General features: G+C 36.7%; 1 protein-coding gene across 6 annotated transcripts in view; it reads left to right on the top strand.

Annotated features, from left to right (window-relative positions):
* Positions 1 to 977: 977 nt before the first annotated feature.
* Positions 978 to 25,466, top strand: part of CEP120 (centrosomal protein 120) — a 40,114-nt gene continuing 15,625 nt past the window's right edge. For 3 of the 6 annotated variants that reach the window (XM_086770260.1, XM_086770261.1, XM_086770263.1), the window contains exons 1-17: positions 978 to 1,190; positions 2,488 to 2,644; positions 3,568 to 3,682; positions 4,591 to 4,732; positions 6,902 to 7,050; positions 8,245 to 8,442; positions 10,553 to 10,780; positions 11,033 to 11,237; positions 12,403 to 12,516; positions 13,765 to 13,942; positions 16,332 to 16,481; positions 17,341 to 17,523; positions 18,850 to 18,946; positions 19,029 to 19,181; positions 19,927 to 20,016; positions 20,508 to 20,600; positions 22,227 to 22,388. In XM_086770260.1, the coding sequence (XP_086626386.1) occupies positions 1,139 to 1,190; positions 2,488 to 2,644; positions 3,568 to 3,682; positions 4,591 to 4,732; positions 6,902 to 7,050; positions 8,245 to 8,442; positions 10,553 to 10,780; positions 11,033 to 11,237; positions 12,403 to 12,516; positions 13,765 to 13,942; positions 16,332 to 16,481; positions 17,341 to 17,523; positions 18,850 to 18,946; positions 19,029 to 19,181; positions 19,927 to 20,016; positions 20,508 to 20,600; positions 22,227 to 22,388 (2,466 nt within the window). In that variant the 5' untranslated portion in view covers positions 978 to 1,138. The remainder of the gene's footprint in view (positions 1,191 to 2,487; positions 2,645 to 3,567; positions 3,683 to 4,590; positions 4,733 to 6,901; positions 7,051 to 8,244; positions 8,443 to 10,552; positions 10,781 to 11,032; positions 11,238 to 12,402; positions 12,517 to 13,764; positions 13,943 to 16,331; positions 16,482 to 17,340; positions 17,524 to 18,849; positions 18,947 to 19,028; positions 19,182 to 19,926; positions 20,017 to 20,507; positions 20,601 to 22,226; positions 22,389 to 25,466) is intronic. The other 3 variants (XM_086770262.1, XM_086770266.1, XM_086770264.1) reach the window with 2 other exon arrangements.

Consider the following 25,466-nt stretch of genomic DNA (forward strand, 5'->3'; position numbering starts at 1 on the left):
ACGACTCACCTCCAGAAGACCTCTAGGTCTTCTTGAAAAAGTGCGTCCAACCTGGTTTTCAGAAGCTGACATTGACAGGCATTTAAAAACTCAGACTGTAAATAGGAGAATGCATTTAACAGTGTTTCAGAACCAGAACAAACTCCTGCAAAAGGAAGGGAGTTCTCCCTCTCCTGATGCGTGCAGATCGTGACTCGGTATCTTTCCGGAACATGTGCACTACCGAAGCGCAAGGATTTTATGACAGTGCAAAGTTTCTGCTAGGCTATCAAATAAACAAAAGATTCTAAACATAAAACTGGCTTCTTTTACCTCACAGTCAAGGCATAAATGTAATTTGGGATGCCGGGGGACGCCAATTCCTGCTGTTACCGCTTAACTGATTCTTTGTATGGAAGACGGAGTACCTTAAAAACGACAGAGCTGCGTTTTGCAGACTGCGTTTCAGACTGCCCTGCCCTGCCACTCCTCGCAGGGGAAAAAAAAAACAATAAAAATTCGCTGTTGTAACAGGGAGGATGTCTTTAGAGCAGCTGGTACTTGCCGGCTGGCGATGCGAGGTGCCTGTGACAACCGCAGTGCCGGGTTTGTGTTGTTCTGTCTGTGACGTTCGAGCCGACACCACGCACCACGCGCGTTCCGCACCGTTTTACCGCCCGCACCGCCCTAGCGCGCCCCGCGCACAGCCCAGCCCAGCCCAGCCCAGCCCAGCCCAGCCCGACTCGACCCCGCACCCGCCCGGCGCCACCTCCGCCCTTTCCCGAAACGCCCCGATCCCCGCCCAGCAAACAGACAAATGACGCAACGCAGCCCCACGTAACCCTGCGCGGAGCCGCGCGCGCCAACCAGCTGCGCCGGCGGCAGGTGACTGCGGTGGGGGCGGGGCCTGCGGCGCGGCGGGGCGGGGCGGGGCGGGCGCGTCCCACGCCGGAAGCGGCATGCTGTGCGGTGGGCGGGGCCGCCGTTGCTAGGCGGAAGTGCGGCGGCGGGCGGCGGTTGGCGTTTAAAGGCTCCGAGGCGGTAAAGGGGCGGCGAGCGGCGGCAGGACGGGACGGTCAGTGGGGTTCTAGGTCCATTTCGGGAGTGGCTGCAGTGCCTGGCCCCCCTCGCCCAAGCAGCCCGCGGGCGGAGCGGGGAGATGGTCTCCAGAGCCACCGATCGGCTGCTGATCGTCGTCTCCGTCCTGGAAGGTAAAGGCGGGCACGGGAGGGGTCGCGGCCTCCCGGCTGCTGGTGGTCGTCTCCGCCCTGGACGGAAAATGGAGGGTGGTCACCGCCTCCGGGTGTGTTTTCTCTGAGGCTCTGAGCCGGATAAGCCAGGCTGTGTTTAATAAACTGTTTCTGTTAAAGCAGTGGACGTGCATACTTTCAAGCCAGGACACAGCTCACCCAATTGTTTCTGGAGGTACTTACCCAATGTGTTATTTAAAATGAGTAATTAAAGCATCCTTCCTTTCCTGAAATAAATTCCGTCTTCTTGCTCTGCAAAGCTGTCCCAGCCTGTGCTGTCCTTTAAACCGGCGGGTGCAGGAGATCGTTTGGCCCCGTTCCCTCGGCATCCCGCCTGCGCCTGAGCAGGGACAGCCGCGCAGCGCGCTGGCCCCGTCTCTTGCTGGCCCTTCCTTACCCGCCGGGGACTCTCTTCAGCGGGGCTGCCCTTCAGGAAAGCTTTGCACCAAAACAATGGAGTCCACCCGCTGTCTTACGACGATCAGGATCTTTTCACGTGTCTGCCTCTCTTTTTTTTTTTTTTTTTTTTTTTTAAGTACTCTTCTATCCGTTATTAGCAATCTGCTGTAAGCTTCTTTTTTTTTTTTTAGTGTTGACTAAAATACCTAGCTAATAGTTCCTCATCTTGTATTTCTACAGATTACATTTACTGAGGTGTAATTAATGCGTGAGTGTAGAGTTTTTGTTTGGGTGTATTTTCCTGTTTTGAGTTGTTTAAGTGTGTTTTTGGCTGAATGCTTTGTCCTTGTCAAGTAAATCGTATTATCCTCTATTCATTTATGTAGTTTGCCGTGGTAGCTTTAAAATAAGATCGTGTACTCCAACATGCATGTAGTTCCTCTTCCCCCTGTCATACATGTACATTTCATTAGGTTATGTTTTGTTGCTTTGATGTGGGACAGTGGTAAAATCTACAGGCAAAAGATTCAGTCTCTGTCTCTTACTCATTCACTTGATCTATTCCCAATCATAGATTTCTCAAAATTAAAGCATACTAGTTGCCTAGTTTCTTTCTTTCCTTATTACTTAATGTCTTGCTATTTCTGGATGCTTCACAAATAGTTTGGTTCATGTTATGTTCTTCTTTCTTACTTCTGCATAGTGAAAAGACTTATTTTTTTTAGGAAAAGCATAGCTTTAGAGTAAGTGCAGGGAAGATGATACAGGAAATGTATTTTTATGTATTTGGTTTATGGCATAAATCTGAGCTCTCACTTCTTTTTTAGTGGTGGTGCATGACAATTACACTTTTTTACAGGGCGCTATTTTCCAAAACGACCCAAGCATATGCTTGTAGTCGAAGCAAAGTTTGATGGTGAGCAGTTAGCTACTGATCCTGTAGAGCATACTGATCAGCCAGAATTTGCTACGGAATTGGCTTGGGAACTTGATAGGAAAGCACTTCATCAGCACAGGTAAAATTAGAAAGTTAAGGCTAATCTGAGCTAAAATTTAATTTTCTTGTATTTTCAGCTACTGAAATATAGGGGTTTTTTTGTTACTGTTGTCTGATTTATTTTTTTTAGACACTTTCTTTTAGCTGTACACTGATCTACTATCATGTTGCCATAACAAACAAAAGTACTATGTGGCAAGATAAGTGATGTTTAAAAATTCTAAAGGGTATGTTTTTACATTACTGGAAAAAAACTCAAGAGCTTACAGCAAATCAATAATGCAGTAGTTCAAGCATTCAAGCTTTTTTAATGTACACTGTGACACAGAATTAGCTTAAGTTCAAGCCTGAAAAGCCTACATAAAATATTTTTGAAAAAGTTCAGTAGCAGAGGTGAGAAATTGAATAAGGTTTCTGTAACTGTCATTTGGTTTTGGCTGATAGATTATAGTACTACCTCTGTGTTTTCAAAGAAGTTAAAAAGGCCATACTATCTTTAATGTTTGACAACATAAAAACATCTTAAAGTACACTAGACACCTTAGATGCCTCTAACTGTTGTAAGTTCTTTGTACAAAAATCTTTCGCATGAGTCCTGTTTTTACAATATCTTCACAAGTGAAATTTCAATTTCATGTGAGATGCAGTGCTTGTTTCTTTTATGTGGAGGAGACTGAATGTGTTTGTCAGTAATGTGTCTTTAATAGCACCAGAGGCTCTGTGACACGCCAGTACACTCCTCTTACAGAATGAATCCACTTGTTCAGTGTCTCACTTAATGATGAATTTCTAGATGTCCAGAAACTCAGCTTCTGAACTACTAAAATCAATTATGAAATAAATTTTTGTATCATTAGTATGCTTGAAACTTATGAATTATTTTGTGAACTAGTTGCAGAGATAACGTTTACATTTTGGATTTCAACTGAGTTGTTCTTTCAGGCTGCAGCGTACACCTATTAAACTCCAGTGTTTTGCATTGGATCCTGTATCTTCAGCTAAAGAGAATATAGGCTATATTGTACTTGATTTAAGGGCTGCACAGGAAAAGAAACAGGTATGTTGTAGGGTATAAAGCTTAAAATTTGTGTTTTGACAATGTTACTGTTACAGATAGCAGAATTTGAACTAAGGCACAGGCATAACTTTCAAGTCTTGATTTGGAGTATGATTCCCAGGGGATCATGTACTTTTTTTTTTTGATGGGAGACATCTTGACTCTATACAAGAACATGAGCAAGTGAAAATACTTTTGTTCTAATCTTGCATTTCTAAATTTGAGAATTGGAACATTTGTAAGCAATACTTTTAGGCAAGTCCATTATTTAATTGCATGGAAAAACTTATCAAACCAGTTGATACTGAGCAATTGAATTGAGTCTCTATCATTGAATCAAGTCTTAAGTTTGTTTTTTAATGGGCCTCTGGAAGGTGTGTTAGGCAATCAGAAACTCTAGCCCCTTAACACAGCGTAGAGTAAACATAATATAGTTATTTATATAAAATTAATTAATCAAAATTCTATATTGTGCTTGATCAAAACATAACTTGGATATGGATCGTAACAGAACCCTGGCATCTTATTTTGACATTACACTTCTTAAGAATTTATGGTACATGTAATTTACTGTGCACTTTCAGTTGAGAGCTTGAAGATTTTATCTTCTAATTAAGGATTTATGATGTAAATCCTTAAACAAGTTTCTTGCTTACTTGTTTACTGTACAAATCAGTGGAAAAGAGTATGGTCAGCTAGTCTTCCAGAAATGATTCCATAGAATCTCTTAGTATGATCTACTATGTACTTAAAATAGACCAGATTTTTGGAAATAAAAATCAAGGTATATTTCTGTAGGTGATGAAGTAGAAATGCTAAAGTAAGTCTAATTTTTCTGTAAAAAAAAAATATTATTTTCCTGGATTTTAAGTGCTTTTGATTTTTTATTTTTGTTTTTAATTTTGCAGGCACCAAAATGGTATCCTTTGCTTAGTAACAAGTACACTAAATTTAAATCTGAAATACAAGTAGGTGTTGTGTTGGAGGCTGATTCAAAAGCACTGGTTGATGGTTTTAAAGCAAAGGAGGCACCCCCTAGAGAAGGGAAGGGTAAGTAACCTAATAAGAGTATCACTCCACTCACTTTGAATTAAAAATGCTTCTGTGCCAAATGAGCAAATATACTTGCAAGCTGCACTTGTACTTGTACAAGTGCAACTCACTTGCTGCAAATGTATTGTTTTAAATCTCAAGAGAATTTTAATTTCATGTTATGCAAATAATTTACAGCTGATTAATGTACCTTATGGTAATAACTTCACAAGGATGCTTTACGGTGGTAATTGTGTGGCTTATGTGGACAAAGTTGAAAACCAACTGATCTTTAAAATCAGAATCAAGGACTCGTAATTTACTCCTGTGGGCATTTTACTCCTATTTCAAGGCTTTAGAAAGTTCCCTAATGAAAGAAATAAGAAAAGAGTTTCTTCACAGAATGCAGTTTCAGTAGTTTGGGCTTGGATTTCTATAGTAGTGCAATATTTCATTTTTTGGGTAGGCTACTTCTCTTTTTTCTAATGGGTTTTTCTTCTAAGTCATTCAGTAGTTAAATCATGTTCTACTGATCCGTTTTTGTAGTAACATCTACTTTAACTGTTGGAACTCATTCCACTTCTAGATTGCCTTGTAGATTCCTCTCAAAAGTAATTAGTGAAATGTGTAAAAAATCTTATCAGAACTCAAATATTAATGCTAGTAGGTGTCTATGTGCTGTGCTGTTCAGTAGTTTTTTTAATGTAAGTTAGCAGTTCAAAAAAAACCAAACCCTCAAAACTTGATGACCCCTTGATGATGAAAAGATGACCCCTAAAACAAACCCAGATTTGCCTCCTCCCCTCATCCCCCACTCAAAAGCCTATCCACTTCTAAAAACTGTGCCTCTGTTAAAACTAGTGGATTTTCTCCTACTTACCTTACAGTACGTTGTGTTCTTGCCTTGGGGGTTGGGGGTTGCTTTTACTAATTCTGAGTTCATTGTCTGGTTATCATGTTCTGTGACTGGTTTTGTGAAAACAAAGTGGTCAGTGGCAGTAGTGTTTTACAAGGTTTCTGGCTCAGACTTCAATGGCTTGGCTGCACTGCAAGAGTGGTTAAGGCAGTATTGAAGTTCCAGTGTAATCACTGAGCTTACTCCATCCTTTCAGGTTCACAAAAAACACAGAAATTTGCATACTGTAAAGGAGGCAAGGAACTACTGTAAATGATTTGTTGATCTGCACTTCCCTTGTGATTTTTCTGTCCACAAGTTCTCCTACCCCTTGTGACACTAGTAGAAAAATACAAGAAATTTCTTCTGCCTTCACCCAGCGCAGTCTATCACTTCATACTTTCTGTGGAATAATTGATACAAACAAGTTTGTCAGCTTTTCCCTTTCTTCTGTTATCTCAAGAGTAGTCAATACCGTATTTAGGTGATGGAGGAAAGCAAACATGTAGATTTTTGCAAGTATAAAGTTAATGCTTCAAGCATTAGGTATGACAAAGCTAGACTACCCAGTTCTAGTCTAGTCATATAGTTAAGGAGATGTTTTTCCTTTTAGGATTCATACCTTTTTTTTTTTAATTTGCTTCGCTAACCTAAGGAGTCTAAAGTTTCTACTGTTTGAAATGGAGCCTTTAGGTTCACAACCAAAAGTGCCATGTGATTATTACTATTTGGTGTAACCTGAGGTGCTTTGAAATGTATTAAATTACTGGCCCTATAGAGTAAAAGCTAGTAAACCAGAATACGTAGTGTTTTATGTGTTGAAGACTTCATATGAAAAATCTTCAAATTAAACATTGCAAAGATCTGTGGAATGAGACATCACACTTCTTTCAACAAGTGAACAGGTTGCCATATGCAGTTACTGTTTTGCGTTTCCTTTAATGAGTAAAATAAACAACATGGTAGACTCTAACCTAATGAAGTAAAGTTCCAGTCACTGTAATGTTACTCACTGTAACATTAAAAATGTGCGCTAGCATTCTGTCTAGTGTAGTGTTCAAAATCACATCTGAGCCCACTGAATAGAAATTAATGTCAGAGTTTTTTTTGTAGCTATACCTAAGTATACTTAGGGATTTTTTTTTAAATACATTGACCCAAGCATCAAGATCTTTATTTGTAATTTTTCTTTGCACATGTATAATAATGAAAGGAAAAATTACAATTACGTGTAGAATTCCTGCAGCAATTAATAAGGTCATGAGTTACTTAATTTTTTTCTTATCTCTTAGCATCTGCCCTTCTTTCTGGGCTAGACCCTAGAAGTTTTGTGCCAGTTTTGAATGAAGAAGAGGGCTATCATCAAATTGGACCAGCAGAGTATTGCAGAGACTACTTTGTCTTGTCTGTAACCATTGCATTTGCCACACAGTTGGAACAGGTGGGTTTCCTTGCTATGTGTAGTCTTTAAGAAGTACTGTCCTGTATTTGTATTTTTGCCCTCCTATGCCTTATTTCTAGTTAGATTTTTTTATTGTCTTGTAAGTTTCTTGCAATAAATAGCTTTGTCCCGTTTTGAATTAATATACATTAGTTTGAATTTTAAAACTTTGTGTAGTGCTTAAATGTCAAATTACAGATGAAAGATCAGAATTCTTTTGGAGCACTAGAATTGCATTTACTTTAATTTATACACTTTTATGACATGCATACTTTTATATTACCATATAGTATAAAAACTGTATTTGTGGTAATACGTCTTCAATGTGGTGCCCGTGTGCTGAAGTTCAAACAAGACTAAATACCTTTCAGATCCATAAGATATATGAAACAGTAGAGTTCATATGTTGCCTAAGGGAAGGACTTATTAGCTTGGATTAAGTCCTGTGCTAATGTAATTGTTTCAGCTTTACACCTCAGCTGCTGTACTGTACCACACAGATACAGATTGTTTGATTAAAAAAAGATAGGTATGCCCAAGTTACTGTACAAGTCACAACTCCAAGCCAGCATGATTGTAATTCATCTGTAACTCCTGGTGTGATAAACTCTTCTCAGTCCTGTCTCTTTTCAGAGAAGAGAATTTTCCATGTCAGAATTATAGGACCTTGTGAAGTAAATTTACTGTGATCACTCTGGGGTAGCTTGTCTTTTTAGGCATTAAACTCACAGCTGCAGTGGCTGCAGAATGAAGTAGCTGTTTCTGGCTGTTCCAGTCTTTTATTAAATCACATAAGTTATTATGTAGCTCAGTATCTAATCTGCGTTGTTTGTTTATACTACAAATATTTCGTGGAGGCCCTGCTTTTTTCTGAATATTTGTGCAGTGCCTGACATCATTGAATATATGATGTCAGTTACAGCCCTTGGTGCTGATGAATCTTAAAGGTAATTCCAAATGGGTCTATTTGCCAATCATTGGTGTGCTTGTAAAGCAATATTTTTAAACAATTTGATTTGAGTATTAATAGAAAAGTTTTATTATGTGTGTAGTATGAGCTAAGATCTAGGTCTGCTTTTGCGTTGTTTGAGATCACTTTAAGCTCTTTAATTTATTATCTAATGCTTAAGGATTGTTAATTTCATTAACTGTACATTAATGAAAGTGATACATTCTTCTTTTCTTCTGTTTTAGTTAGTTCCTAGTACTATGAAGCTTCCTGAACAACAGCCTGAGTTTTTTTTCTACTACTCATTGCTGGGAAATGATGTTACAAATGAACCTTTCACTGATTTAATTAATCCAAACTTTGAGCCAGAAAGAGCTTCAGTTCGAATACGTAGTACAGTTGATGTCCTTCAAGCTTATCTTTGCGCACAGTCAAAATTGCAGGTAAGCTGTTTCTTCTCAAATGTGAATTAAAATAAATAATGAGAATAAAATAAATAGAATATGGCTTGGGCTGAAACTGGAAGACATTTCTTTTTCCAAAACTAGATCGTATTACAGTATTTTGGCTCAAGTATAAGTTGATTCTTTTGTTAATGTGAGGGAAACCCTAGCAGCGAATTTCCCAGCTCAGTTGGGGTGCAGCCTCTTTAGTACAGTCGCTAGAGCGAGCTGGGTTACATGTCATGATGAAAGGTATTGCTGAAACATGATATTCCAAAAGAGCTAATGTGGCATTCTCAAGAGCTCTGAGCTCTGGGACCTGCTCTGCCATCGGACCATCTGCAACCCACAGTCCTGCTTTGTGCTGCCTGTGATAACCTCACCCACACCAGCTGCTTTGGTCACTCTTGCCTAAGTTCTAAAATCATTGTCCTCAGCACTCTTTGAGTAATAAGGAAGGTCTGGCTTTTTTCCTACTCCTTAGCTATTTTTAGATATACTACAGCCATATTTGGACTGTTATGGGATATTGCTTATCTTTAGCTATGCCTTTAAATGGGGGACATGGTTTCATGGTTCAAGTGGTGGACTTGACAGTGTTAGATTTACAGTTGGCCTTCATGATCTTAAGGGTCTTTTCCCACCTAAGTGGTTCTATAACTCTAAATATTGGGTAGTACTGAATGTGTTTATTGCAATCTGTGTCTGGCTCACGCTTAACTCATTACAAAACAGGAGACTGTTTAGTTGAGGGTAGTATAGAGTTTCTAACAGCATAGTTGGTAAATAAGACAGTGTTAGTTATACAGTGTAAGTCTTGGATATGGACCCTCTTAAAGTTATTTTTCTTTAAACCTGTACAGCCCATTCTAGTTTTGTTATCCAGTTAGTTTAAGAATGTTTCTGTTTAATTTTATATTGTTCAGATTTTTTTTGTCTCTCCTTGAAATATTTTTCTAATGACGGTTTTTGGAGAAACACTGATGTGTTTGGAATTTAATCTTAGTCTATGGTCTTGAAACAAAGTATTAAATACAGCATATATTATATCTACATGTACGAAGAATTATATGTGTTTTCATCATGTTAATGACTTTTTGAACAAGAGTTGTCAAGAGGTCAGATCCACATCTTGATTTACAGTTTTTTCTTTCTCTGACTTCTCACTCAGCTTCTTAATTTTAAGGATATAGAATCAGAGCACTGTATTCTGATCCTTGATAGTTAATAACTTTTTTCCCAGAAGTGAAGACTTTAGTTGTAGAAGGTGCTAGCTGCCAGACAAGGGAAGGGTGTATGTGTGTGTGTATATATATTGTATATATTGTATTTGTATATATGTGTGTGTATGTATATACACATATATGAAACCTAGGTGTGTATATCGGCAGCTGATACCTTTTAGCATTAAAGTCTTCATTAAGTGTAATAAATACTAAGGATTTGAATACAGTGTTCTGATCTGCTAATACAGAACAGAAGTGACTTATTTGGGAAAGAGCAAGCTGGTATATAAGCTTCAGGTAGGAAAATAAATTACCTTAAAGTGTGTTGGTTTTTTAAAATCCATCTTTTACTTAAGTGTATAAATATTAAGCTGTGGAAGAAAGAAAGAATTGAGTCAAGTTTTGGAAAAGGAGTAAAGACTCTTACCAGGGATTAAGAACACAGTTACTTAATCCCAAAACTCCTTGCAATTTCAGTGGTGTCTAAATATATGCGCAAAGGTCGAGATTTCTGATAACTTTTTTTCTTCTTTACCTTGCAGTCATGCATTTTATGTACTTACACAGTAACAGCAAGAATCTGTACTGTGTTTAGAAGCCACAGACTGTTGAATTTGTCTTCCAGAAGGAGTGATATGACAGACCCTCAGAAGGACAGTGCAGTGATCTGCTACTGTGCTACTGGGCAAATCCTACTTGCTTAACACTGAAATTTCATAGCTTTTCTTATACTGCTCAAAACACGTGTTCTCAGCATGCAGGACTACACTAGGGATGATTTCTTTCATCTTTTTGTATTATGCTACCTTTAGTAGAGGGCGAACAGACAGTTCAAATGGAAATGCACGTGCCAGTTACTTTCTAGCACTCTTGTATGTATATAGATCCATCTTTGCTGTGGGGACCAGTCTCTTGGAAGCACTGAAATACCCCTGTCTGGACTACTGAAGAAAGGAAATGTGGAAATCGGTCAGCATCCTGTGGCACTGGAAGGAGTGTTTGTCCTTGTTCCGCCAAATAGAGCTAAGCAGAAACTGCCACAGTTGCCTTTGGATATGGCTCCTACTGTTGGGGTATCTGTAATTCTGCAAAGGGAGAGCTTGAGTGCTCAGGTATAGCTTACACATTTATTGCTGATTTAGATGCTGTTGTATAGTTGCATGTTAAAAAAATGGTATTTCTAAGTCATATTTGAGTTAAGTGTGTAAAAGAGAACATGAAAGAACAAGTTGCTTTATATGAATAATCCTTTTATTGCTTCATTTTTCTATGTCAGAAAAATAATTTCAAACTGTAGAAATGTTGTAGACAGAATTTTTCAGTGTAAGTCATGATCAATAAGAAAACTATGTCACTTTATTCAGCCTTTGATTCCCTTAAATGCTCCAACTGAACCTAAACAGACAGAGGAGAAACTTCTTTCACCTGTTGGTGGAAAAACAGAGGCCCTGCAGCAGAGATCACAGAAAGCCCTATCTCAGGCTGCCCTCTCTTCTTCAACAGAAGATGGAGCAACAGAAAGTGAAGTGGAAAGTCTTAAGTTTGAAAAAGGCACAAAACTAAAAACAGGTATGTGGAATATATTTTCCTCCCCAGTTGTCAAGTGTGGTCTTGGATCACCTACTAATTTGTAGTAATAAATTTCAAAGAGCTCAGAGAGGTGGTGGATGCCCCATCCTTGGAAACATTCAAGGCCAGGTTGGATGAGGCTCTGAGCAACCCGATCTGGTCTGAAATGTCCCTGCTTCTTGCAGGGAGGTTGGTCTGGGTGATCTCTAAAGGTCCCTTCCAACCCAAACTATTCTATGATTTACATAAAACAAATAACAGGAGGAAAATAAATGTAATTTGAACATGGTGGTTGCTGAAAATGCTTGAAGAGATTGGGGGTTTGATAGTGTATAGATCACAAGTGATATGGGTGGTCATCAGCTTGAAAAAGAATACTAGAAGTGTTTGTGATTCCCTGAATGGGAACGTTCAATACAATACCCATGAAGAAATGGACTTGCTCCGTGAGGAGATGAAATGGTCTAATGTTCAAACTTATTAAATAGAAAGGCAGGGGAAATGTGGGACTTAAGATTTCTACGGAATTTACTATGTGGATAATAAATTGTGAAAACAAACATTTGTACTGTGCTGATTCCTGGACAAAACCAAGCCACTTTTTTGTTTGTTTTTATACTGTCCTTTTGTAGGGACTCAATACCCCACATAGCCTTCTAAGACTGCCCTTGTTCTGTTTTTTGATTTGAGGACAGGGTTGGGAAGAAATGGAAGAGGAGCAGAGAAGAGAGAGGAAGAAATACTGTAATGATAAAGTTCAGAAGAAAAAATGTTAGTTTGCTAAATATCTGAACATGCTTTTTTTTTTTTTTAAGAGATGATTTATAAATAAAGCTGATTATTTTTCTAATTATATATGAATTACTGTTCTTTTGAGATTGGTCAAAAAGACACTCAGTTCTGCAGAGGAGAATCTGTGTCCTAGAATGTGCTCTCAGGATTTGTGTGCTAATTGGGCCAAACTTTCTTTTAATCCTGACTGATCCTACCTAAGCAAGGATTAAATCCTTTATATGGAATGTATCAAGAAGTATTGTGAACCCAGCAACTAGTTTGAATCAGCAGTTAAGAAATCCAGGATTATGCTTTTTATTAATAGTAAAAATATATTTTTAACTCTGTTTTGGCAAGATGTGAAACATGTAATTTCATGTTTATCTTTCAGGGCTGGTTGTCAAGTCTTGCCAAGAGGTTAACAACCAGCATACTGAAGAGCTTCCGGTTTTCAAATCGCAGAGCCGAGCAAAGTCACCTCTGTTGTCAGATCTGCAAAATTCCAGTAATGCAAAACTTCTTTCGTTTAGTACATTGAATGAAAGTTGAATATAGTAGCAACTTAAATTAATTTTAACAGTAGGCCGTACCTCAATTTATGTTCTCTTGTCTGTGACAGCCTTAAATTTCTATTCAGCCATTTCATTGCACCAAGCAATTTAGTGACATCTTGCCTGAATGACTGAAAATTATTTCATTCCTATGTTTTGCTGATTACCTGATGGTGAAGTAATATTGAGATTTTTTTGTACTGTTAATGTAAATAAAACACTAAAAAAAGAAGGAAAAAATAAAGTCAATGCTAACAATTATGTATGTCTTTAAAAATTACAAAAACATTTTAGGCAATTATGAAGGAGTATTAGAACAACTGGCATTTACAAAAGGCAGTTGAATTCTTCTGACTATTCCTTTGCCTCTTTCGCTGCTTTATTATCTTAAACATTGTTGGAAGATACCTTTTAGAGACCTTGTCTATAAAACTTGTGGTTTGGCTTGTTACTCTTTGAAGGCAGTGTTCCATCCCTGCGTGAGGACTTGATAAGCCTGCATGCAGTTGGACAGGCACTCACTGTAGCCTCTGCTTCCTAAATTATAAAATGAATGTCACAGTAGGTGGATTTTTGTCAAAGGGCATAAGCAGACGTGCTTGACAGACCTAGCTAGAGGATTTTAGTTTATTTAAATAGTTAAACCTCAGCTTGGTACCAATAGTTGATGCTTCCTTACATAAACACTGTAATTGACCTGGTGCTTTATCTTTTGCAGTCCTGAACTTAAAAGATTACTTAACTCAAAACAAACTAGGTTACTACAAATGATTTTTTGTAAGCCCACCTCTTCTGGGTACCCTCAAGTTGGCTAGGAATAACTATGTAAACTCTTGAACTGAAGTCTTACAGCATCCCTCTGAAGAATTTATATCTTGGATCTTAGTCTAAACTTTTCTTCAGTGAGAGAAACTTCCATAACTTTGAAGATTACTTTAAAAAAGGAAAGATATTATGGAATCTTTTAAGAAGACTTAAAGTGTATTGGTTTTTTTGGTATTTTGTTTCTATGGAAGCAGTAACTTACAAATAGAGTGGCTATTTTTCATAGTTTTAGTTTACATTATAAGGAATTAAAATCTCTTGAGGAAGCAATATATCTGTACTTGTGTTTAAAATGTGAAACTTATCTTTAATATATTTTGTTATTTTGGGCAGAACAAATTATTAAAAATGTCGGAAATTCTCTTCTGTGTTTTCAGCTGATAATGGTCCAGTAGCTGCCTCTCAACCCAACCTTGTGGGTCCATCCAGTTCTTCTGAGCCTGTCTCAGCACAGAAAATTGTTATTCCAGCAGCCTCTCACCATTTTTGCTTTTCAATAGACTTACGAAGTATACGTGGTCTGGAAGTTGGTTTTCCAATAAATTGCATTTTAAGGTACGATTTATTTTTGATCTTATTTTTGGTAATAACAATACCTTTCTTTTTAGTACAAAGCCTTCATAATCTCAGTGATTGCTGGCATTGTGCTTCCTGATGCCTTTTACCTTTATGTAGCTGATTTTCAGTAGCAAAATACTCTGTAGTGTTCGTTTAGTTCATCACTAAACTTATCAACATTACGTTGTTAAAGATAGTATGCAGCACTTCACCTGCATTGTAATTTTTATTGAATTTCACTTGAATATCTGATCTCAGAAGAGGAGGCTCCAGGACAACATTATTGCAACCTTTCAGTGCTTAAAGTGGGCCTATAAGAAAGATGGGGACAACCTTTTTAGCAGGGCCTGTGGCAACAGGACAAGGGGTAATGGTTTTAAACTAAAAGAGAGTAGATTTAGACTAGACATAAGGAAAATAATCTTTGACGATGAAGGTGGTGAAGCACTGGAAGAGGTTGCCCAGAGAGGTGGTGGAAGCCCCATCCCTGGAAACATTCAAGGGCTCTGAGCAACCTGATCTGGTTGACAATATCCCTGCTCCTTGCAGGGGGTTGGACTGGATGACCTTTAAAGGTCCCTTCCAACCCTAGCCATTCTATGATCATTCAGTCCTTGGACGAAAAGGAGGATTACTTGCCTCCTGACATTCCGACTGCCTTTCCAGCTCAAAGGAGTGATTTCTGTAGCTTTACACGTCTCCACTGAGAACTCTTTGTGTTTTAGTAAGAGAGAGATCACCTGGTTTGTGTATGACAGTGAATCTAAAGGAAGGACATTCTAGTCTTAAAGTGAAGAATCAGTGTAGTAAATATATTAAATCTGAGAGGTAGCATAAGGGGTTATTGATAGTCTTTGCATACAAGAAGAAAAGCTTAGTAGGGAGAAGTTGCATCTTTTGTTACATTGTGGAGTTAGAAAAAAAGACAAGCTTTTTGAATGCATGAGTTTTGTACCTGAAGTAAAAGTAGAAGACTACCAGTGCTAGTTTGGAACAATTGCTTAGTGATTAGTTTTGATGCCAACATAGAAGAGAAGTGTGGAAGCACTTTTGGAGCATTAGCAGTTGTTAACCTGGGAAGAGAATGCTAAGTTGGAGGAATAAGAACTAGAGTTTAGAACTGAGACTTCATGAGTACAAGGATGATTTTTGTTTTAAAAAATATATTCCTACTTGTGGGATATTCGTTATTGATGGCGTATATGAATTCAGTGGTTCATCCAGCTTTTAGTTTGCCTTCTGGTTTCTGTTAGGGCCCTTTTGGTGCACATGATGAAGCATATCTTTAAATGGTGATGTGGTTTGAAAGGGTTGAATATTTGTGTCTATGGAGTTGCACTTGCATTTTAAAACACAACTAGTGTAGATTGCATCATTAATGGTTTTCAAATAGTATAGGGAAACAATCTACAGTGGATGGAATTTTATCATATAAAAGCTTTTTCACATAGTGTTTCAAAAATTATTTTCTTCAGAACAGAGACAATAGATAGGTTTTGCTGTTTCATACGCTTCAGTTTTTACAGTCAGTGATGAATATGGCAAGAAACTGAAGAGGAAAAACACCCAAAGACACAAATGCTAAGAAAAGTTGCGGGGTAACAAATTGCATTTTCAGTGTATATTGGGAGCATTATTTCATTCAGATCTACACAAGCTGTTTAAGGAGTTTTGCGTAAGCAGCTGAAGTATGGGATTTTGTAATTGGCAGCGTTTATTTTATTAGTAACTTGGGTGACAGCTGACATGATCAGTTTGAGCAAAGCAAAGTTCAAGAGATTCTTGGCCTCCCCTTTGTAGTTTATCATACACTGAATTGTGCCAGTAGAGTAGTCTTAGGCCACATTATAAAACATTGGTAAAATGATTTGACTTTCCTTTGGTGAATTAAACTATAGTAATTAAAAACCTGATTCTTCAAATGTGACTGAAATTTTCAAATGGTTCTGATGCTGTGTATATGTATACTTAGTTATCAATTACTACATGCTAGACCAGCCTTAGCTGTAAATATAGTTAATAGTTATATAAATATAGTTCTCAAGTAGCAATCTACCTCTGAATATAATACTCCTTTCTTCTATTTCTCTGCTCACTTTATATAATAATTGCATAATTTTAATAAAATATTAATTCATATTGTTGTGAACATACTGATTATTAAAGCTTTTTTGTCCAAGTAACAGCAAATATAAATGAAGTTGGATCAGTGCTGAAATAAAAATTCATGTTCTCATTTGAGGACTAAATTCTGTTGTTGGATGTATTTGTGCAGATTTTGATCAGTGATACAAGTCATGCTTCAGTAAAAGGTGTGTAAACTGTTGTTGCAGAAAGTATAAGAATCTATTTATTATTTGATTAATTCTGTGACTGTTTTTATTAGGTACTCGTATCCATTTTTTGGCAGTGCAGCACCTATTATGACAAGCCCACCTGTAGAAGTCAGAAAGAACATGGAAGTCTTTCTTCCACAGTCCTACTGCGCGTTTGACTTTGCAACTATACCTCATCAGCTTCAGGAAACATTCTTCAGGTGATAACTTGCATTGTTTTTAATCTTAATTACACTTTCTCTATTTTTCTTTGAGAATGCAATCCCAAGTTCAAATTTTTTGCTTAAGATCATCAGTTTGAGAACTTAGTAAAGAATCCAGGCACTACTGCCAATGAATATTTAATACACTGCTTTTCCAGTTTCTCTACTATGTACATTTAAAGACAGACTCTAAAATTCTTTGTCTTGAGTGCTTATACAGGGATCATTGCTTACAGAAACAAGTGCTGTTGCTGTACGTTCTTAAATTAAAGGTTGATAGTATAGTTTTAACAAAACATTACTTCAGATGAGATAGGTAAGTCTTTTTCATTTTTCTCTTTAATACATCATGACTTTCCAATATCTTTGAAAATACAGCAAGTACCTAGGAAGCTGAGTGCAGTATTAAGAGCTGTGGCACAATTTTCCCAGTAGACTCACTAGCTTTCAATAACTGATTAAGATGTGTAATGAAGAATCCTCAAAATAGTTATATTTTGAAAGAAATGGTGGAGTGGGTATTTGTAGGTATTTATAATTTATAGGTATTTATAAATGAAGATGATCTAGGTCTGTTAAGATTAAGTCAGTCACTTTCACTGCAACATTGTTTTTTCTAATAATTGGAGAAAGGAATGATAATCTGACCAAAGTGAGTAAGTGATGGAGAAGGTAAAGTCGGTCAGTTTCATTCTTCTGTGAGTGAGAGGCAGGAAATCCATTTCATGGTTTGACAATTGTGACTATCACTGGTTTGAGAAGTTACTTATAGAATATGAGATCCTTTTCCCAAATGAATAGGAATGCTTCCTCTTCTGTGTTGATGTTTGACACTAAAATCACTTCTTTGTTTCAGATTACCTCTGCTGGTTGAATTGTGGCACAAGGATAAAACAGCTAAAGACTTACTTCTAGGGATGGCGAGACTTCAGCTTTCAAATGTGTTTGCTTCAGAAAAAACCCGATTCTTGGGTGGTAATGGTGAACAATGCTGGCGTCAGTCTTGTAATGAAACAGTCAGTGTCACAGAAGCACAAGGGTAAAACTGTTTTAAAAAATTACTCCGTAGCAAGCTTTGAAGGTTCGTTTAGTATTTCCCTGAAAAAGGGCAAGGTCTTGCTGTTTATCGTTTTGAACAGGCAAACAGGCTGCATAGTACTGCAATACGGGAATGGAAATAGACATCTAATTTAGATTGCCACAGGCTTATTGTATAGTCCAGCACCACTACCAGGGTCATCATAATAAGCCTTTATATAATCATGATCTTGGATAAACTTTACAGACAGATTAAATACATAAATAATTGGAAAATGTTATTGAGGCACTTTCCTGAGTAAGTTAGTCAGTAATTACCAAAAGCTGCTGATGTTCCAGAAAAAAAAGTTAAGATTGTTTGTCCATAGTATGCTTTTAGATGGAACTGACTTCATTGAAATAGTGAAAGTTAGGAGGACAAATACATCCATAAAGCGGAGAGGTTTCCTCTTCCAGGATTATACCCTGAGATAGTAGCAGGGGTTTGAGCTTGTGTGCATCAGAGGGAGCAGTGTTATTAGTTAATACTCTGGAGATAAATGTTTGTTTACATAGAGGAGGGGCATTATTTTTTTTATCTGTATGAAGAAACTTAATTTATAGTAATTTCTGTCCTGCATCTTTGAAGATGTGAACTGTACTAGCAATTAGTGTCTAGATCCTCATCTTTTTCTATGTAGTAATGGAGCTTGATTATGCCTTTGAAAATAAATATAATTGGTATTAAGACTGAGATCAGTTTTAAACTTCTAATCTTAGAAATAAGTAAAACGTGCTATATTTGACACATGGAAACCTCAGGTTACTGACACAAAGACTGATATCCTCTCTCCCAAATTAATAGAAAATTGATCTCTGTTAAACTTTTTTGTGTGAAAGCCAGCATGACCTGATTCTGTGGAGAGTTAGTTTGATCTCACTATATGTTAAGGTTCGCGCTTTCGCTAATAGTAAGTTTGTTAAAATGAAACCTGGTTTTGCACAAAACAATAACCACTAGATGGCATTCTCAAAATGTTGTCAGGTCTCTACACATTGCTGTGCTGATGCCTTCATAGCTTTGCTGTTGTTGGTGTGACGTTCTTTTAACACTGGTATGTTAAACTGCCTTAGTTACTCAGATTTTTAGGTCCACAACCTTAAATCTTGTTTTGTTTTTTAACCAGTGACTGACAGAAAGTTGTAAGAATTTAATGCACTGATTTAACTTATGTGAAGTACAAATGTTTGTTGTGGTTTATTTTTTCCCTTGCCAATAACTGTGTAGTTCACTTTCTGTATTTTTAAGACAATTTTCATTAAAATAATGTTCTAATACTATTTATAGGTCAGGCAACAGAATAGCAGAGCTTTCGTATGCTATCACTTTGGAAGACTATGGGCTTGTGAAAATGCAAGAAGTTCTGGTGTCAGATTCTTCTCAAGTAAATAAATCTTACAGTTTTTCATTTAACGCTTCTTCAAAAAACTGGATTCCCAGTTAAAAATTCACTGTTGTTATATAAGTGCGTAGGTGCTGGTCAGCAGCAGCGTGTCCCTCACACTCAGCCTCGTTGTGCCCCAGAAAACCATCCAGAACCTCGAGAAACTCTTGAATACAAAGCAGCACTGGAGTTAGAAATGTGGAAGGAAATGCAAGAAGACATTTTTGAAAATCAGGTTTTTACTTTTTCTGTTTATTTCCTAAACAGTATGACTGCCAGAGAAGCTTTAGCAGAATTGCTTAGAGGAATATTAACTGCTTTTTTCTTAAACTTTGCCAGTGTTTCAAGTAAGAACTAAATTTTACATATATAGGATATTAAAGCTTTAAATGTACACTAATATCTTCCATATGTTTAAGGAAAAAGATTAATTATTTTCTCTGTTAAGTAACTGAAGTAGGTGCTAGGTAGTGAAATACAGAATACCCCCTTCATGATTTTCCCTTATTGTTTATGAAGTACAGTAGATACTCAAGATTAAAATTATTGGTGTTAAATATTAACATTGTATTTCTTTAGTCTCAGTCAAAATCTATTGCAATGTTTCTAGTCTTGAAGTCATTCTAGGTGTTCTTAATCACATGCTTATTTTTTAAAAGATACTGAGAATCTAGTGTCTATTTATTAAGATATTTTTCTCAAACTTGGGCTTACTTTGCATTTTGTATGTAAGGGTAAGAAATATCTTTCACTGTCACAATCATACCTTGAGTTATGTAAATCAGTGTACTAAACTTAGTTTTTAATGATTTTCCTTCAAAGCTTGGTTGGAATCATAGAATAGCTAGGGTTGGAAGGAACCCTTAAATGTCATCTAGTCCAACCCTCCAGAGATGTTAGTTCTGCTAGTACTCTCTCCTTACAGTTGCACTTCCAGCAATTTTGGTTTGAAGTTTTTGTTCCTTTTTTGCTTCTAAAAGCTTAAAAAAAAGGAAATGGCCCATATGCAAGCACTTGCAGAAGAATGGAAGAAAAGAGATAAAGAGAGAGAAGCATTAGTGAAGAAAAAGGTAAGGAAACTTGTACTTACTGAAAGTCTCATTTTAAATCTCATATCACTATAAAATTTGACAAGATATTTCATAACTATAATGTAGAACAAAGGATCTGAGATTAGTCTTCACATCTACTGGTATGCATGCATTTAGTCTATAACAGTGCAGAAAAATAAAAGTAGCCCTTAATCATAAAATACTTCTTAAAAATCCTTTAGGTTAGCTTGCTTTCTCTGAGGGCTTTTTAACTTTTAGTTGCCTTTCACTTGCATGGTCAAAAAGCACTTCTCCAGCCCAGCTGGGCATGGTAACCTTTTAGCCTTTATTGTGTTAGAAAGAAGAGCTCTCCATAGTGACTTCTTCATTAAGAACTGGAGACTTTCAGATATGTAAATTTCCAAACAAAAATTGTCAATACTTTACGTTATAGCAAGAGTAAATTCGTTATCTGCTTTAAATATTGTTTATTGCAAGAAAAAAAAAAAAACCTTTTAAAATTCTTTTAGGTAGCAGAATATACTGTTTTGGAAGAACAACTTCAGAAAACCCTGAGAGACCTAGATAAGCGAGAACGACAGCTTTTTAGTGCTGAATCAGAGGTAAAAAATTTTTGGTCATTTTAAACAGTGCAATTGGATGAGCTATTTCTGTAAGGTTTGAGTTTTCATATAGAGACAATTGTGATTGTGTATAAGAACTGAAGTAACTGCATTCATACTGATACATAGAGGAGCACTCATAAATTTAAGCCAAGTTTTGTTACAACTACACTTTTTTACTGAAATGGAAATGCAGTGAACTTTTAAATGGGTTGCTAGAATTACAGAACTGTAAATTTTCTATTCTTAGCAGAATAGTGGAAAGGCTTATAAAACATTAGCATATCTCAATTTTAAGCTTAGTGCTGTCAGGTGAACATTGTACATGTGTACAAGACTGCTTTACTTCAAACAGTAATTGCTGGATTAACCATTGAAATAGGAGAAGGTAACAAGGAGAGCTGAGAGAAACTGCAGTTGTCCAGGTTTTGTTATCCAATAATTTGAGAGAGTTCCTATTCTGTACTTTTTTATAGTGATAGGGCCAAAGAAGATGCGGGAGAAACCAGTTGCTACCATTGTTTCTGAATCTCACTGAACACTCCCAAAATGCAGGTCCTCAGGGAAGCTAGTCATATAGAAAGAGAAAAAGAAAATTAACTGCTTATTTTTGTGCTTCAAAACAAACTCACAATTGCATAGGTAAATTGCTGTGGTCGTTTAGCAGTCCAACAAACTCTCCCTTTCCTCCTGTAGCTCGGATTAATGTTTTTATTATATCAATTCCTTCTGGGCTTGTGAACAAGGTTAAGAAAGCTCCCAACACAGGGACTGTCTGGTTGAGCCTGTGTCCTGTTCTGTACTCAGGCTCTCTATATCCATCAAGATGCAGTTTGTGCTGTAAATAGTGTCTGACTTGACCTTTAGCATCTATGCAAAAAAATCTGGTGATTAGGTTTTGCCAAATCCATTTCAGTCTGAGTAAAAATATTTATTTTGAATATCATATGTGTTTGTCTCAAAACTTGCTCTAAATTTAGTGAGATTCTGACCTGAGGGTTTAGAGATAATAAAGATCAGTGGATTCCAAAAGTATCTAGACAAAATGATGTAAGGTCCATTTAGCAATTACACAGTTTGAGAAATGGGCTGTTTGGAGAGGTTTCTATTCAGCTAGCAGTTATCTGGGCCAGTAACATCTTTCAAGAAAGTTCAAACGTGTCAAGGACTATTTTCCTGTTTAGCTCAATGAGAAATTCTCTCAATATGCTCAGTTTGAAGCATGCAGCCTTACTGATCTACAGGCATCTTGGTTGTCGCTGTGACTTCACTGTTTCTGCAGTGAAAGGATATCTTTAGCTTTTTAGTTTGTAGTAGAAAGGTGGATATAAAATTTGCCTTCAGCTATCCCCTGTAGAATGTACAGTAGAGATACAGGTAGTTCAGTTTTTACAGTAGTCAAGCAAGAGTATATTTGTAGCCCAAATGTAATTTGCAGGTCATTAGTTTAACTGAAAGCCAATAAAAGAATATATGGCAAACATAGATAACAATGGAATTTCTATTGTTTAATTTCTAAAATGGATAACAATTTTTTGTCATGAATAGTAATAATAGTGGTAAGAAAGACTCTTAAAATAAAGATCTTGCATCTATAGATTAATATAAATATGTATCACTTTTAAGCTTCAGCGAATGAAAAAGGAGTTGCAAGCAGAGCACGAACGAAATCTACAGGAGCTACAGGATTCAGTGCGGCGAGCCAGAGAAGAATGTGCACATCAGGTTGAGCTAGAAAGGTCAAAAATCAAACAACTGGAAGGAGATAAGCTTCACTTACAGCAACAGGTAAGTACATTTAAATTGTCTACCTCAGCCATTTACTTATTTAAGTAAGTATTTGGTAAAATAAGTATACTAAATTGAGCAATGATTTTCAGGCAAGCACATGCTGGCAACTTTGTAATAAACATTTTATCTCTGTTATTTCATGAGCGATGTGCTGGGATCCATCTTTTATCAGTCTTGCTTAGTAGTAGGGCCAGTTTGCAATGCAGTGGCTGTAATTTTTTTTTTTTTTTTTTCAACACTGAAATTCAAACTGCAATTACAAGCATACATTATATGCAGGACCTGAACAGTGATATACATTTCAGTAACAATAAACTGCTAGCAATTAACATCTAGCAAAACATCTAAGTAGCTTGACTCTGCAATTTGTTTTACTATTGCATTGCAAAAAAGTATGTCTATTGTCCTTATTGGGGCTTGGGTTTCGGGGCAATTAACTTGATATTGTGATCTTCTGTTCTGCAAGTAGTAGTAGGTATTAAACTGAGAATTTAGACAACATTCTTTTGTTCTGTAAGCTAGTTTTTGCACTAACAAGGGTAGTCTAGCTATTTTTCTTGATTGTTAAAGCATACTGTAAGATTTTAAAAGTCAGCACTAGTTTGTTTGAGTAGTTACAATACTAGACACTTAACAACAAACTAAGTAGATTGAAAAACGTGTGTTACTAAGATTTAAAGTACTTACTTTATGTAGATTAATTACCAGAAATCAAAAGCATCAAAGGAAGTATGTGGTAGTAATAATCCCACGATAGCTTTGAGTAATTGAAGAACTTTATCAGCTAAAGGCATATTTTTGTATTAGGAAGAGTTGTGCTAGGTTTTTGTGGGTTTTTAGTTTAGTTTTAGTTTACTAGTAAATATAGGATAAATATAGGATTAACCTACCTCTTCTCACGTCAGTGTATGTTAACCACAGTACAGTGTTCTGAAATACAGCTAATACAAAAAATGCTGCATATCTAAAAGATGCTAATCTTGGCTGTTCTACTGAACAACCATTGAACTGAGATGAGCAGTTTCAAACTGCAGAATGCAGTCTACCTGAAAGTGATAAGTGGATCACTTCTGTATCATAGCTGTGTTGTTGGCAGCTACCAACGCTGTATCAGTCCAGACAAGATAGCCAGTGGTTCTTCAGGGTCAAGCAGCCAAATGCCACCACCTAGGAGTCCTCTTTGAAATTCGTTCTTTTGACTCCCGCTGACTTCTTTTAGCTAGGTTGCAATACCATCACAATCACTTTATTTTTCCTGTTCTAAACAAACATACTGTATTGGAACAAAGAACCAGTTAGCTCAGCATTCTGTTGCAACAATGGCTGGATTTAGAGGGCAAGAAAATGAGAAATAAGACAATGAAAAAATACAATTTTGGTATGTCCAGCAATACTGTCAAGAGTTACATGTACCCTCAGTAAGAGGCAGGATTTCATACTTGCTAGCCGTCAGTGAAAGTATTCTTCATGAACTCATCTGATCCCCTTTAAAAAGTATTTCTGTTTTTAGCATTGCAATATCCTGTGGCAGTGAGTTCTAAAATTTAATTATGTGTTGCATATTTTAAAACTTCTTTTTGTTCATTTTAAGCTTGTTGCTTAATAATTTTGAAGAATTCTTTAATGCCTGTGCTATATACCATTCCTGATTGCTAAGATGTCTGTCATACTGTCTGTCTTACAAACAGAAGCCCCACTATATTTTGTCTTGCTTTGTATGAAGGCCATTCCTGCCTTCAGCTGAACATCCTGGCTGTCTTTCTGTGTGCTGTTCCTGCTATTTTGAATTTCTCTCTTGGTTCAATATGAGGGGGTTGTTACCACATGTTCTGCTCAAGACAAGCTTTTTTGTTTTGCTTGGGTGGAGTGGGGTGGGTTTTTGTTTGTTTTGGAGTCTCACTGTAGGGTGATTCCCTTAGTAATGTGCACAGGCAATAGGTTTCCTTTGCTATCAACTTTGATGCACCTGTTTTTTTAACCATTGTAACTGTGAGGTGTTTGTGTGTGTGTGTTTTTTGTGGGTTTTTTGTGGGTTTTTTTTTGTTTTTTTTCAAGGAATTTTCTGGAGGAAATTATAATACTTCTAAACAATATGCTTTGACTTATTCCTTGTGTTTTATTGAGACACGTCAACACATGTTTTCACACTTCAGTTGTAGAGTTCTCTGAATGTCTGACTTGTTTGGAGGGTAAGCCCCACTACATGCAAGAGAATGTCCTTGAAGCATCCACTTTGAAGAATGTCACTCTTACTTCCTGAATAAGGAAACTGTGCTTTATTTGTATGATTTGTGCAGTTCCCTAACAGTCCACAGATTGAAGTCTCATGAGAAACTAAATTTTTGAAAGTGAAACACTTCTAGTAAACTTCTAGGGAGAGCTGACATTTTTCATAGCCAAAGAAATTAGTTACTGTCTTTATCATCGTCATAATGTCTGTATGTCTATTGGTAAACATGGAAAGGTGATGAACAATAATGTCTTTTGTCAAAGTTTGTTATTGTGGTTATATGTGAAAAGTAACTGCATTTATGAACTAAATCTTTGTATGACTTCTTAGGAAGCATCTTTGCTTTGTTACGTAGTTCTGTAAAAATAATGGATGCAAAAAGTTAAATTATTGAAGAAAAATAGAAGTGACCCAATTAGGAGATCCAAAGAATGAAAATATTGCTGTACTAATAACAGAAGTTCTAGGCTTTGCAACAGAAATTAATTCTCAGAAGCATTTTCACCCACTATTCTAAACTATTGGATGCAATTCATGGAAATACTTGCATTAACTAGTTGGACGTAAATACAAGTGCAGCATTTAGGATCCTATTCTGTGATGGAATGCATCAGTTCCATCAGATATATTAAGGTATTTATGGTTGAGTAGTGTTTAATAGAAGAACAACAACATAAGCAACTCTTAGAAAACATCTTATAAAAATTCTTGATGTTTTAAATATGACATAATAAAAAAGCTATTAAATATTTGACTTGCTTAGTTTCTTTGTAGCAAAGTAATTGTGTATTGGCATAGTTTTTCAAATTACCCCATTTTAAGATGAGAAGCAAAGCTTGCTTTTT

Source organism: Chlamydotis macqueenii, chromosome Z (genome assembly GCF_036417535.1).
Source record: "Chlamydotis macqueenii isolate bChlMac1 chromosome Z, bChlMac1.mat, whole genome shotgun sequence".
Taxonomy (NCBI): domain Eukaryota; kingdom Metazoa; phylum Chordata; class Aves; order Otidiformes; family Otididae; genus Chlamydotis; species Chlamydotis macqueenii.